Source organism: Mustela nigripes, chromosome 3, assembly GCF_022355385.1.
Source record: "Mustela nigripes isolate SB6536 chromosome 3, MUSNIG.SB6536, whole genome shotgun sequence".
Lineage (NCBI taxonomy): Eukaryota > Metazoa > Chordata > Mammalia > Carnivora > Mustelidae > Mustela > Mustela nigripes.
The window spans coordinates 13368074-13383751 of NC_081559.1; the positions used below are offsets into that span (position 1 = coordinate 13368074).

The 15678-nt window shown below is 38.6% G+C and overlaps 1 protein-coding gene across 1 annotated transcript in view; it reads left to right on the top strand.

The window, feature by feature from the left end:
* The first annotated feature begins 2164 nt into the window (after window positions 1-2164).
* CDK15 (cyclin dependent kinase 15) overlaps window positions 2165-15678 on the top strand; it is an 80374-nt gene continuing 66860 nt past the window's right edge. Inside the window, exons 1-4 of the mRNA XM_059392637.1 lie at window positions 2165-2331; window positions 3065-3214; window positions 3430-3524; window positions 10833-10912. Of these exons, the coding sequence (XP_059248620.1) occupies window positions 2203-2331; window positions 3065-3214; window positions 3430-3524; window positions 10833-10912 (454 nt within the window). The 5' untranslated portion in view covers window positions 2165-2202. The remainder of the gene's footprint in view (window positions 2332-3064; window positions 3215-3429; window positions 3525-10832; window positions 10913-15678) is intronic.

Below are 15678 nucleotides of genomic sequence, written 5' to 3' on the forward strand. Positions count from 1 at the left end.
TTATTTTATTTTTGAAAATTCTGAAGGGGGGACACCTGGGTGGCTCAGTCCATTTAGCATCTGCCTTCAGCTCAGGTCAGGATCCCAGTGTCCTGGGATCGAACCCCACATCGGGCTCCCCGCTTGGTGCGGAGTCTTCTTCTCCCTCTCCTTCTGCCTCTCCCCCAGATTGTGCTCTCTCTATCTCTCTCTCAAAGAAATAAAACAAAAATTTTTTTAAAAATCTTTAAAAAAGAAAAGAAAAGAAAATTCTGTAGCGTATTTCACAACTTCCTTGAGTAGCCCATCTAGTATCTAAAAATAGCATTTTAAGCCTAAACATAATATTTTAAGCCTTAAGCATTAGACTATTCTCTTTAAGCAATTTGAGTCTTAGGTGAATAACCTCCTAGCAAATAAAAATGCTAGCCAATTAAAAAATCTGAAACCTATGATAATTGAGACTAAAAAAGAAAAACTGTCTCAAACTTGGCCTAGGTATGATACAATTCACAATCTCCTTTTAAGCAAAAATCAACATTTCTCATAAAATGCATTATAATCAAATTATGATAAATTCTAATGGAAATAAGTATTCTGGGAAATTAACTTATTTCACTCTCTGTCAATTGCTGGTCAAAAATTTAAGAGCCTTTAAACAAATAGTTTCTTTTTGTATAGTTTAACTCATCACTTTTTTAAAAAATTAAATGTCTCTGGGCGCCGGGTGGCTCAGTTGGTTGAGCGACTGCCTTGGGCTCAGGTCATGATCCCGGACTTCCACAGTCGAGTCCCGCATCGGGCTCCCAGCTCCTTGGGGAATCTGCTTCTCCCTCTGACCTTCTCCTCTCTCATGCTTTCTCTCACTCTCTCTCAAATAAATAAATAAAATCTTTTAAAAAATTTAAATGTCTCTAATTTGGGGCGCCTGGGTGGCTCAGTCAGTTAAGCGTCTGCCTTTGGCTCAGGTCATGATCTCAGGTTGTGGGATCAAGCCCCCGTATCAGGTGCCCTGCTCAGTGGGGAGTCTTGCTTCTCCCTCTCCCTCTGCCGCTCCCCCTGTTTGTGCTCTCTCTCTCTCTCTCTCTCTGTCAAATAAGTAAATAAAATCTTAAAAGGAAAAATCTATAATTTAAGTGAATCTTTAAGTTGGCCTGTTTTACCATCTCTTCTCTTGTGGCGATTTTGAAATAAATCTTCAATCATACTCATCATTAAATTCTCTGAAAGGGCTTTTTTTTTTTTTTAGCTATTGAGGTTCAGATATCAAACATACATAAATATTGTTGTAGTACTAGACATGATTAAACTTTTTCCCTCAATGATCCTGATTATGTGTGTGTGTGTGTGTATTCTACATTCTGTCTCACTCTGGTTAGTACATTATAGTGATGATAATGTTAGGAGTGTATGAGGAAAAAAAATTTCTGCTCAAAGACTACAAAGTAAATCAAGCTAGTTCCTTGACATGTCATGCTATTTAATATGGTAACCATTAATTACATTTATGTGGCAGGAAGGGCCAGGGGAGTGGGAAGAAGAGAGGGAGAGAAGAAGATATTTCATGCAAACTCCTCTCTCCCCACCACTGGGTAACAGCATTGTCTGTAGAGTAAAAACAACACAGGTGCTCACCAGATCATTTTCAAATCAATGAATGAATGACTACCCCTGTGGGACTCTTAGATATTGTACACTATTGCTGGAAGCAAAGAGATGAAGATATCTTCCTATTCTTTGATTCTGTGGTTTCTTTGACTACTTAAAGTTGGCTAGGCTGCAAATTTATTTTAGTCTGAGAAGTAAAATGCTTTCAGTTGAAAGGCAGGGAGAAAATACTCTTTACTTTAGCTCCCAGGAAGTCTAATAAATATCATGATCATTTACATGGCTAAGCAATGTAAATTCATCAATGCTGTGTACAGTAACAGCCCTAACTTGCGCCTGGAAGAAGGACTGGTGCCAAAATTGATTGCAGCCGATATTAGCTGTCCTGTTTCCAGTTGCGCACAGAAGAATGCAGGCGGCCACCTTTCGGATGTATCTTCTTGCCCTGATGGGGAAAAACTGCTGAAGTCATGAGGCTCCTCCACTCAGAGCCCTCATGTGAGTCATATGAAAGCTCCAGCCTTGCTGACCTCTGGCAAAAAGGGAGCGACGGAGGACGGGAGAGGCAGAGGGGAGAGGTTCAAGTGCGGGTTTTCTCCTTGAACCTGGAAGATTATGGGTCAAGAGCTGTGTACAAAGACTCTCCAGCCTGGAGGCAGCTGCCATCGCTGTTGGGAGGGAGGCGATGCGCACGGCTGCCGGAGGACAGCGCCTGTGCCCGAGCCCGCGGAGGCTGCGATCGAGGTATCTGTCTCCCAGGAGCATCTTCCTCTGTTGATAAATGGAGGACTTCAAAGACTCCCTTTCTGAAGCAGGGTTGGATTTTTCTGTGCTGGGTCTAAACCAATAAAAGGGAAATCCTATTAAAGCCACAGAGAATTTATGGCCGTTGTTATCAAATTTGTGGATGTTCTTGTAAACCAACAGGGGAAAACAATCGTGCGCTTCGGGATGCACAAAACTCAGTTGACTTGAAGTTGAGAAAGTAGTTATTCTCTTGTAATCTCTCGAGTATTAAATTACAGCGCTGAGCCTCAGAAAGCAAGCTGCGGTATTGGTCGGCTATGGATTCAAAATCTTGAGGATTAACTTATGGTTATTAGCAATGACACATGAGAAAAATCATCCCCCCCAAAAAAGATAAATTAAGAGGACATGAGGGGGGAAGAAAGGCTGAGTTAAACAGAGAAAAATTGGAAACCGTCCATCAGAGAGATTTAGGTTAACCCAAGTGTTGAAGACATATTTTTAAGTGAAGAAAGAATGTAGAGTTTCTGCACTTGCTATCATCATGGTCTTTTTTAAGGATCTGGCTTTCAGGAAAAGACTTGCTTTTGGCAGGGGGTGGGGGGAGGTGGTAGGAAGCTTAGAAAACATCTGAAGAGTGACAATCAGACAAATGAAGAAAAAATAGGTTTTGTCAGCCACTGAGTCTTGACTGCATACATTTTATTCCTGTACTTTTCTTTTTCTCCAGCTGACAGACCTAAAAGAAGCATCATGTTCCATGACTTCATTTCACCCCAGGGGACTTCGGACTGTCCGTGCCCGGAAGTTCAAGAGTAAAAGGCCACGGAGTAACAGTGATTCTTTTCAGGAAGAGGATCTGAGGCAGGGTTTTCAGTGGGTGAGTCAACAGCTGATGCAGATGAAGAATTAATATGTGTTTGTCTAGGGAGGTCGGCCCCCCTCCCCGGGCAGTTACGGAGAGGGTCTTTCCAAGTATACCCTTGCAGTGCTGTCTAATTTCCCCGGGGGGAGGGGGGGAAGTGAACCTTTAAAAAAAAGTGCTCTTTCTTTCTCTCCCACCTCTCACCCCCCCTCCCCATTCCGCCCAAGCAGAGGAAGAGCCTCCCTTTTGGGGCAGCGTCATCTTACCTGAACTTGGAGAAGCTGGGTGAAGGTTCTTACGCTACAGTTTACAAGGGGATTAGCAGGTGAGTGACTCGTGCTGGGATGGACTCTGCAGATGAGCTCCCGCCCCTCTCCTTGGAAATTATAGAGCTGGGGGGACACAGGGCGGAAGTTGGGGACCCGTGCAAGACACCATAGTGAACAGGGAGAGACATGTTGACTTAAGGAGACTTGTAAGAAAAACAAACTTCTCTTGCCCTCATTAAAAAATTGGAAAAAAATTCTTTATCAGCTTCTCCTCTCTTTTACTCAATTCGAAGGAGAGTCTTTCTATTATGGACCCAAGGAACAAGCACTGCTCTTCCCAAGGGCAGTCTCTCAAGGGTTTTCTTATCTCTCCCTAAAGCACCATGACAGAGGTTTGCAATGGCAGCCCTGCGTTGGCTCCTTCCTTCTTGCTTTACCTTCCTAGAGGAAACTGAAGTTGGTGTCTACAAAGTACGATAGATGCAGAAAAGGATTAGTTCTGGGGTTTGTACACTTGCAAAATACACAGAATGGCTGCAGAATAAAAATGATGCTAATCCAGAAGGCACAGGCCCATTTTGGTTAACAAAGTTTGTTAAATATACGTGAAGGATTCATGAACTTCATTGCTTTTTTAGTCAAGGTGGGTAAGTCAGAGGTCTGATTTTTTTTTTTTTTAATTTATGTTACTCCAGTGGAGAAAAATAAAGACTCAATAATAGTTAAACATTCATCTTAAAAATGTAATATAAATAGTGCAAGACTATTCATTGTTCATTCTAGTAATCAGGTTATTATTTTTACACGTTGAAACAGGATTTTAGGGAAATATCTTTTAAAATGTATTGTTTAATTGAATTCCATAGATTATCTTAGACACTAAGAATATAAAATATTTCTTTCAAGAGACTCGCCTGAGTAATAGGATAAAAAATACATGAGAAATACTTGTTTAGGGGCCCTTGGGTGGCTCAGTCAGTGAAGCCTCTGCCTTTGGCTCAGGTCATGATCTCAGGGTCCTGGGATGGAGCCTCGAATTGGGTTCTCTACTCAGCAGGGGGCCTGCTTCTCCCTCTCCCTGGTGCTCTCCCTCTTTCTCTCTCTCAAACAAATAAATAAAATCTGAAATATATATATATGTGCTGCCGAGGCGAGCACTAAAATCTGAAAAATATAGAAATACTTTTTTAAGTGAGAGAGATATGGGTGCAAGTATATTCATGCAGCAAGATTTATCATAGAAACAATTAAACCTGGTCACCTCATTCATGGAGGACAGGCTAAATAATCACCAAGCAGTGAGACAGTGTGCGGCCATCTAAAGTAAGAGGTACATGTACTACTCTGAAAAGTGTCCAATATTCTAAAAGACAAAAGCAAGTTACAGAATAATATATACCCTATACTCTCAATTAGAAAACAAAACAAAACCACTCTGATGTACTATGCATGTATAAATTTATCTGCACTTGAGTCCGGAAAAATGCACAAGAGCTTGTGAAATGTAGTTACTTATAGTGGTTGAAACTGTGGTGGAGAAAGAGATTACTCAGATTTTTCCCTTTATTCCTTACCACAAAGGCATTACATTTATCACTTAAAAATAAGTTTTAAAATATCACAGCGATAGATGCCAAATAAATTCAACATCAGTTACTAGTTTGTTTGTTTTTTTAAGATTTTATTTACTTATCTGACAGAGAGAGATCACAAGTAGGCAGAGAGGCAGGCAGAGAGAGAGAGAGGAGGAAGCAGGATCCCCCGCGAGCAGACAGCCTGATGCCGGGCTCGATCCCAGGACCCTGAGATCATGACCTGATCGGAAGGCAGAGGCTTTAAACCACTGAGCCACCCAGGTGCCCCCAGTTACTAGTTACTAGTTTTTAAAACTCTGAGCAAAATAGGAATAGAATGATAATTCCTCATTTTGATATAGAATATAGAATATAGAATATTTCAAATCATCGATCACATACCTTTTTTGTTAAATGCTAAAGACATCCCCATTAAGTTAGAGAGAGGGTGAGACTGCTCATTATCCTTTACTGTTAAAGATTATCATAAGTATTCTATCCAATGCAATGACAGAAAAAAGAAGACTGAATATAATTTTGTAGAATACAGAACTGTCTACCTAAAAAACCCAAGGGAATCACACAAGAAACCAGTAGAAGCAGTAAACAAGAACAGTAAGGTGATCAGTTACCAAATCAAAATCCATTTTATTTATTAGCAATAACCATTTAATAGAAAATATAGGAAGGGAAGTGACTCTTAAAATATCAATAAAAGGGGCGCCTGGGTGGCTCAGTGGGTTAAGCCTCTGCCTTTGGCTCAGGTCATGGTCTCAGGGTCCTGGGATCAAGCCTCGCATTGGGCTCTCTGCTTGGCAGGGAGCCTGCTTTCCCCTTTCTCTCTGCCTGCCTCTCTGCCTGCTTGTGATCTCTCTCTCTGTCAAATAAATAAATAAAATCTTTAAAAAGTATATCAACAAAAATATCTTTAGTATCAAAAAATAGGCAAAGATCTAGTAAGGGATATTAGGCCTGAGAAAGAGCCAGATAGGCATTCATTCATTCATTCTACATTTATTAAGCACCTACTATGTGCCAGGCACTGTTTCAGCCAACAAATGGTCATTGGAGAACAAAGGAGACCAAATACTCTTATGGAGGGTACATAACAGTCAGGGTAAGATAGGCAATAAACAAGTTAACGAAAGACTGAGTCTGTCAAAGAGTGAAAAGTACTTTGGAAAAAAATAAAACAGTGAAGGGTTAGGGGACCCAGAGTGAGGTGGGAGATGATTATTTTATTTTATGTTTTTAATTATTTATTTGACAGACAGAGATCACAAGTAGGCAGAGAGGCAGGCAGAGAGAGAGGGGGAAGCAGGCTCCCTGCTGAGCAGAGAGCTGGATGTGGGGCTCAATCCCAAGACCCTGAGATCATGACCTGAGCCGAAGACAGAGGCTTTAACCCACTGAGCCACCCAGGTGCCCCAAGGGAGATGATTATTTTAAATAGTAGTATGAGAAGGGAACACTTGAAAACAGACTGACAAAGATGAGGCATGAGCCATGTACACGAGCAGTGGGAGAGAGCCTCAGGCAGAGGGAATAGCAAGCAACAAATTCCAGAGGCAGGAATAGGCAGGACATTGGAGAGGGGGGTGGAAAGAGATGAGGGCAAGGAACAGGTGCAATTGTAGTCTATCAGGTGTATAAAGTCTTATGGATTATTCCAGAGACCATAGTAAGTACAGAATATTTGGGTTAGAAAATTTAATACTACAAAGGTGTCAGTGATTCTTTAATTTCAAGTTTTAATATAAATATGTTGAAAAGCCACGATAATAGTGAAGTATAAGAAAAGTGTAGTATAAGAAAAGACAGATCAAAGAAATAAATACTTCTAAAGTCCAGAACAGTCACAGACCCAGTATCAGTAAGATCTAATATATATATGATCATGGTAACTTATCAAATCATCGGGGGAAAGAAGACAGTCCAATAATGAAGCTGGGATGATCGTTAGTAACTTGGAAAAGGTAAATACACAATATGAATTCCTAGTAAATTAAAGAGATAAATGAAAAAGAAAAGATAAGAACTAGGGGAATAGGTAAAGAAATCTTTGGGCTGGAAAGATCTGTCTACACATCATACTGAAGTCGGAGCCCTTAAGAGAAGAGTAGAAGTGTCCATGGTGCCTCAATTACCCATGTATGTCCTAGGGGGCCCTAGTTCTGAGGTTTCACTGAAACACTTACTATTGTCAAATCTTTGCTGGGAAACCTAAAACAAAATAAAAAATGTGCTTCTTTATTACAAGTGCTCTCAGCATCTTTAAAATGTTCATGTATACCATGACTGTCTAAGAAAGATTAAGAAAAATTTTAAAGTATAAAGCATTTTCTAAACATGTTTGACCAAAAAATTGGTTTGGAGGGGGATGGGAAGAATGTCACAGAGGTAAGCTCTGAGTAAGACATTTTGGAAAATACTGAACTTCACAAAAGTTAAAGCTCAAAATTTTATTGACGTGTGAAAGCAGACAAAATAAACTGGTGAAAAGTATATGCAAAAAATATCAATAAAAAAATAGGCAAATAGGCAAATCATGAAAGAATAGAGAAGACCAATAAACTTAAGAAAACTCAGGTCCATGATTAGTTAAAGAAATAGAAATTAAAAGGTGATAACCCTTTTCAGGCAAATTAAATAGACATTAAAAAATGAAGATAGATGTATGACCCCCCAAAAAACAAACCCCATATTAATGGGGATATGTCAAATGGACACAGGAGCCAACTGAAAGGGCTCCCAAAAGATAAAGCTGGAAAAATTTGAGCAACAAAATAAACTAATATTGGATTATAACCCAGGGTATAAAATAAATATCTATGAGTCTACACTGCTGTGAATAAATGACTCAGTAAATTAATAAATGGGAGAGAAGAGAAAATGTCCTGTGCAGAAAAATTTCAAATAATTTATGTAAATAACTGAAGTCAAGTGTGGGTAAGTCATAGCGACATTCTTCCAAAAGTACACTGTGGATAGGGAGTGGGGGAAGAATAACCAGTGAAGAAACCTGACAGACACTACCTCACTGATTAAGGTCACTGTCAAAAGCCATGAATTCTGATGAAGGTATGTACCCTTAACCATCCTCATGATAGTTTCCTGTGTCTGTCTCAAATTCTGACATGGTAATATGATGTGATGAAAATGGCACCTAACCTTCTCAGAATCCATAACCCCAATCTAATCATAAGAAAAACATCAGAAATATCCCAGTAGAGAGGTAGCCTCCAAAGTTCTTTACCAGTACTCCTCAAGAACGGTCAAGGTCATCAAAAACAAGGAAAGTCTGGGAATACGTCACAGCCAAGAGGCGCCTAAAGAGACATGACAACTATATGTAATGTGGCATCTTAGATGGGATCCTGAAACAGAGAAAGGACATTAGGTAAAAACTAAAGAAATCCTGATGGTCATACTGCAATATACAAATGTATCAAAACAACACATTGTACACCGTGGACCTCCAAATGCTGTCTGTTGATTATATCTTAACTTCCAAAAAGACTAAGATAAATTAATTGATTTCATAAATGTATACATATTTATTGTGACATCTATTTTAAGAGATAAAAAGAAAACATTTTGAAATCAAGTTGGAAAACCATAACAAACTTATAACTGCTGTAGAAAAGAAAAAAAGGAATATGTAGCAGCAAATTCATTAAAAAACAATTTTTTTGAGATTTTATTTTTGTTTATATGACAGAAAGAGAGATCACAAGTAGGCAGGGAGGCAGGCAGAGAGAGAAGGGGAAGCAGGCTCCTCGCTAAGCAGAGAGCCCAATGTGGGGCTCGATCCCAGGACCCTGAGATCATGACCTGAGCCGAAGGCAGAGGCCCAACCCACTGAACCACCCAGGCACCCCACAAATTCATTTTTAAAACTTAAAAATCCTCCACAATCCATCACTGTAGTACGGCAATTGCATAGGCACAAATTATTTAAAGTCATAAACATGGTATGCTTGCTATTTTGTATTCTATTGTTCATTTAATCATGAATATTTTCTCTTTATACCTGTCTCTGGACTTAAGTTATTGTCATGAATTCAAAGTATTCTATCCTGTTGATGTACCACACATTTTTATGTTATTCTAATGTTGGATATTTCAGCTACTTTGTTCTATTATAACACAGTTGAGAATATCTTACATGCATTTGGAAATTTAAAAATCATTATTAAATAAGATTATTGGGAAAAATCCTTGAGTCTGGTACTTTTATGACTTTTCCTGTGTTACTATCATGTTGCACTACCCCCAAATTTTACCAATGTACAACGCAACCCACAATAAGAAATACAATTTTACTGCAAAAAACTAAAGAATTCTTAATAAACTATAAGCTTTAGTTAATAATACTGTATCCATATTGGCTCATTAATTATAACAAATGTATCATACTAATATATTAACAATAGGGTAAATTGGATGAGGGATATATGAGAGCTCTCCATGTGATCATCTCAATTTTTCTGTAAATCTAAAACTGCTCTAAAAAATGAAAAGACACAGGAAAATAAAATGCCTGCCCAGTGTTGGCAAGAAAGTGCTGGAATGGCCACTCACATAACCAGTCAGCATTGTAATCACTCTGTGGCATAGTTTGGGAACATGTGTTCAGAACAATAAAAACATACACGCAGCATACTCTGACTTAGCAATTCCAACTCTACCCTAAGGAAAGAATAGGGGCTGTGTGAAAAGATTGAGCTACAAACATGACTGTGACTGTATTTTTATAATGGCCCAAAGAAACAATTTAAAAGCATTTGGAAGCAGCTAAGCATAAACATACTGTAGTAGTATATTTATATGATGAAATATTATCTCATTACATAGAACACTTGACAAGAATGAATAAAAGAAAAATTAGATGGAGGAAAAGCAGGTTACTAATAATATGATGTGAATCCCACTGTATTAAAAGTCATATATTTAGGGGCACCTGGGTGGCTCGGTCGGTTGGGCGTCGGCCTTCGGCTCAGGTCATGATCCCAGGGTCTTGGATTCCAGCCCCACGTCGGGCTCTCGGCTCAGCTGGGAGTCTGCTTCTCCCTCTCTTTCTGTGCTCTCTCAAAAAAAACCCACAAAAAACAAAACAAAACAAAACAAAAAACAAATAAAATCTTTAAGAAAAACAACGTAATGATGAGTAAGAGGAGAAAGGAAGAGAGAGAGAGAGGAGAGAGCGAGCTACTGGTGGGGCTGGCAGATCAGGAGATGGTTGTAAGAATTTGGCTTTCCTTCAGAGTGAAAAGTAGAGATAACCATGGGTTTTGAGCAGAAAAGTGGTTTGTTCTGACTTTTCCTTAAAAAGGATGCCCTGGGCTCCTCTATTGAGAGTAGACAGTAGAGGTAGAGACATACAAGTAGGGAAACTGTTAGGAAGTCACTAGAACAATTTAGATGGAAAATAAGGGTGGCTTAAAGTGCACAAAGAGAAATGAAATGAACAAGATACATGGAAATACTATGAGGAGGGATTTGGTGGGGGAGAGGGGCCAGGGTTCTGTGCTTTTCTGTATTTGCCAAAGTTTCTATAATGAGCCTCTACCACTTTGGTAAAAAGAAAAAAAAATATTTTGGTATACTTACATATGGCTTTTTAAAACTGTTTATTTTGAGAACATTGTGGATGCACATGCTGGAATGTATTTGGAAGGAAAGGTACTTTTGTTACGCTGTCCTTAGTACACACTGTTGCTTCGAACTGCTATGAACCATCTCAACAAATGTGTGCCCTTCCCCCCTCATCCCACCCAACTCTTCTAGGATAAATGGACAACTAGTGGCTCTAAAAGTCATCAGTATGAATGAGGAGGAAGGAGTCCCGTTTACAGCTATTCGGGAAGGTAAGAACCAAGAGATCTGTTTTACAAGTCCTCAATTTGGTTAAAAAAAAAAAAAAAAAAAAGCCCACTGAGCCTATCCATTCAGCATCTGGCTTTTGATATTTCTAGAAGTAATATTATAATTGCAACTGTATTCTTCCTAATTGTTTTTGGAATATATTTATACTCTCATTTTATTATTTACTCTCAAAGAAATTAAAATTCAAAATGATTAGATTAGTTGCCCAAGACTATGAACTCAATGTGTATTCACTAAATACCCTCTACATGTTGGGTCCCATGCTAAAGTGCCAAGGCAATGTCTATGTAACCCTGACAAGTCCATGTAGAAGAGAAAAAATAAGACAAGCACACAAATTCTCATTAAGTGATGATTAACCTGGAAATAATAAGTTGTTTAGATAGCATTTGAGAAACTCTTAGGGAACGCATGAATTTTTATTGTTGTCTCTATATGTTCTCTGTACCCTGGGCAGTACAGCAAGTAGGTGAGGCATCTGGTATCAGATGGACTTGGGTTTGAATCCTAAATCTACCAGTTACTATGGTGTGAATGTGGATAGATTGATTAGTTGACCTGTTTCAGACCCCATTTATTGCAGAAAGAGGATAATAGTACCTCTTTTATTGAGTTGTAAGGAGAACATGCATCTGAAAGCCCTTATCACGTTTTCAGAGTTCCACAAATAGCGACTATTGCTATTCCATTCTTGTTCCTTTCCTTTAGGGATGTCTTGTTCACTATCAGGATAACTGATAATTTATAATATAAAAATCAAGAAGTGAGCACCTGGGTGGCTCAGTCTGTTAAGCATCTGACTCTTGTTTTCGGCTCGGGTCTTTTAATCTCAGGGTTGTTTTTTCAAGCCCCATGTTTAAAAAATAAAAATCAAGAAGACAATATAGTGAAAATAAATAATTAAGATACAATTTATTAATCTTTTACATGAGCCATTTAAAATAAAATGATGAGGGGTGCCTGGGTGGCTCAGTGGGTTGAAGCCTCTGCCTTCGGCTCAGGTCATGATCCCAGAGGCCTGGGATTGAGCCCACATCTGGCTCTCTGCTCAGTGGGGAGCCTGCTTCCCCTTCTCTCTCTGCCTGCCTCTCTGCTTACTTGTGATCTCTCTCTGTCAAATAAATAAATGAAATCTTAAAAATAAATAAATAAATAAATAAATAAATAAATAAATAAATAAAATGCTGATAGGATTGCTATCCATTTTAGAAAAAAAAAAAAAAATCAAACCATCAAAGCCGGAAATGGCTCTTCCCTTTCATTTTCTCCTCTTTTAACTACTTTATCTTCCCCTCTTTTTGGATCACACACTATTTGCACAACATATTGCTGGGCCTTGGGAAGGATGAGAAGAAAAAGCCCCGATCTTTGTGTCATTTTCAGTTTTAACAGAGCAGATGATTCAAGTTACAAGTGTTGTAATGGAGGTTAAAAAAAGAGGTAAACAAAGATGAGAACCAGCGAGTCTCGGTGTGGCTAATGGAGTCAGATTCTGAACTGAACAAGGAAGGATGGGTTATGCAAACAGGCATGGAAAAAGCAATTTAGAAAATGAGTTTATAACCGAATTTGATGCCATTTTCAAAAGTCTTTTAGAGCCCCTGGGAAATATATCATCTTGAATTCGAGTAGAGGGACCAAATGGCTGTCAGGTTAGACAGAAATTCATCCTGGTAGGATCAGGGGCATTCTGGAGGAAAGCAAGATTTTAAGTGTTTAATGTAATAGAAGCTGCATTTACTAATGTACTTATTAGGGGTCCCCATGAAAGTAGGATCAGATTTAGAAAGAGATGTGTGGCTAGGTTGAATGGTATTTCTGAACATAATAGAAATCCCCAGGTCACCAATATAATAGGAGAGCCTCTGGCCCAGCTTCCCTGCATTTTCATGGTGTTGCCTTTGTGCGTTCAGGCTTGCCTATTACTTCGGGCCTGCCTCGCTCAGATTGTACCCACAGCCAAGTTTTTCAGGTTGACATTTGACTCAGCAATGAAAATTTTTTGCCAGTTTTGCTAACAGATGGCTCTCAGCGTGGTTCAGAAAAGCTGGATCTGTATTGTTCTGCATGGTAGATGTTTCTTTTATCACAGATTTACGGAGGAGTTGCCTCTCCCTCGCAGGTGTTTGCAATTACATTTAGTGTTTAACTGTGGACTTCCTGTGTTTGTTTTACGGACTTACCTTACTGAACGCTTTGCTTGTAAAATATGAAAAACCGCAAGAGGATTTTTGACACTTTGGAGGCTGTTAGGCATCCATTTCCCAACAATGAGTGTTTCTTTTTCCATCACAGAAAAAGCTGGGAGCCCATATTGGAGAAGCCCTCTCCCCTCCAGAAGAGAGGAGGCCTCGTTTGCAAACTTTGGCACTGTCCCATTTTTCCTGTAAGAACTTTAAGGATGTGAGACCAGGGAGACAGGAGGTTAAATGAGAAAGGCTGGAAGGCAAAGTAAGAACAGCTGGAGTTCATTAGTTAAAATCCAGGGTCACTAGCTAAAAAGGCAACCGAAAGCCACATGCAGAAAAACTGAACAAGTAATGCAGATTTTTTTTTTTTTTTTTTTTTTTTTTTAAGAAAAGCCTTGAAGCAGGAATTATTTTTCCTGAACAGTTTGGCTGCTCTGATGGGATATCAGCCAAAGATTTACTGAGTAAGATTTTAATACATGGATGGTCTCTCTCTAAGTAGGATACATACGGTGGTTCATTAATCTGGTCATTTGGAGAACTATTTGATCTTAACATGCAATATGATGAAATTAGCAAAAGTATGAGCAACACTAAGGGGAATATATCTTAATACACGTGCCAGATTCTTTTCATGTGTTGCCTCTTTCACTCCTTTTAATAACCTCTGGACATAGATGCTACTATTATTCCAATGGATAGCCACAATTCAAACCAAATCTCTCCAATTCAAAAATCTGTCCACTCCCTATGAATAGTCTACAGATAATCTACAAATATTTATTGAGCACCTACTATGGCTAGGCACTCTATGTCTGCTAGATACACTAAGACACGTTTCTTGCCCTCATTCTTTTGCTAATTAAAAAGACTAACTGCCTTCATAACAACCTGAAAAAAATCTTCTGTAATTGGCTCTAGGACTATATTTTCATTGTTTATTTTTACAATTAGGGAAAAAAAATATTTTCATTTGAACAGGTGGATATTTGAAGCTTTTAGGTGAAAATACATTCCCTCATTTTCCAAAACTGTGTATCATTACCTTATCTTAATAATGTGCGTTATTTTAAATATCTTTAAAAAAATTGGAAACTTTTGGTTCAAAGCCAGAACTTTCAGGCCCTTAGCAGCATTTATTTAAGAAGTAATCATATAACTAAATTTTTTTGAAGACTAGGCATTTGGCATAATCTTTTCTCTCCCACCCCCCCCATTGTCTTTTTTTTTTTTTTAATACTTACATCAACTCTAGGAGGTAAATCATGTTATTTTTGCTGTGCAGATGAAGGAATGAGCCTCAGAGAGATTGGGTAACTTGTCTGAGGCCTCAGAACCAGTAAGCAGAATAGTTAGGTATTAGAATCCATTCTGTTCTCATCCTACTTTATTAGGATAAATCTAGAAATCTATAACTCAAGCACTGCTCTTTTAGCAAAAGTAAGAATAACAGTAAAAATCTGTTTTTATGATACACTTTGTATAAATGGTGAACAAAATGCAGAAGAAATATTTTAAAGAAAATAATGTAGGTTTGTCAATTCCGACTCTGCCATGTACTTTATAGCCCCAGTAATTGCAGTGTTTAAATTAGAAACAGTCTTAGCTGAGGATCTTTTAAGATCATTCTCTATTAGAAAACATTACAAAGTAATTATTCCCAGTCCATATATGAGAAAACTGAGCCAAAAATAGACCTAGAAATCTCCCCAAGGTCATACCATGAGGTAGAGGATACGATAAGAACGCTGACTTGCCTGTTACTACAAATAGACTGCGGGAGGCCTGGTTGACTAGAAGTCCTCCATCGAATGCAGTCAGATCACATCACAGACATAGCACATTTTCGTATGCATCATTGTATTTTTATAAAACAAACCAATGTCAGGATGACGATATGGGATCTGATGACAATTGTATAGAAATCAGATAACTACTTATCCCCCATTTATCCTAACATTTAACATTATCTAGATTTCTTTTCTTGGAATGAATAACTTGACTCGTTTGCTTGATTTGTGACACCCAGGCCAGAAGAAATGTAACATCAGGAACAACACACTCTTTTTAATTCAAGGCCCAGTGGAGGTTGGGGGTGGAAGTTGCCACCATTTTTAACTGCTACATAAACTCAATTACAACAGTTTGGTCTTCAGTCATTTACAAGCACTGGTTGAGTACCACATGCCAGGTCTATGCTAGCTGCTAGAGATACAAAGACAGGGACAGGGTCCAGACTTTCAAAAGCGTACAGCCAGCCCAGCCATTCACTACGTGCAGCTGTGCCATAGGCCTTCCAGAACCATCCTTGCTCTTTCTTGTCCTCCTCATCCTTTACATAAACTAAAACAGAACACAGTAGAGTAACATTCAAACATCATGATCCATCGCACTTGGAAAGCATCAGTTTTCCTAAAACTTCACTAAGCCACAAACCCCAGTGAAATGTAACAAAACCCAAAAATGAAATATTCCCAGATCATTGCAAGATGAAAATAATTTTTAAAAATTATTAAGTAACTAACATATTGGAGAAGCAAATTAAATGCCATTTCATG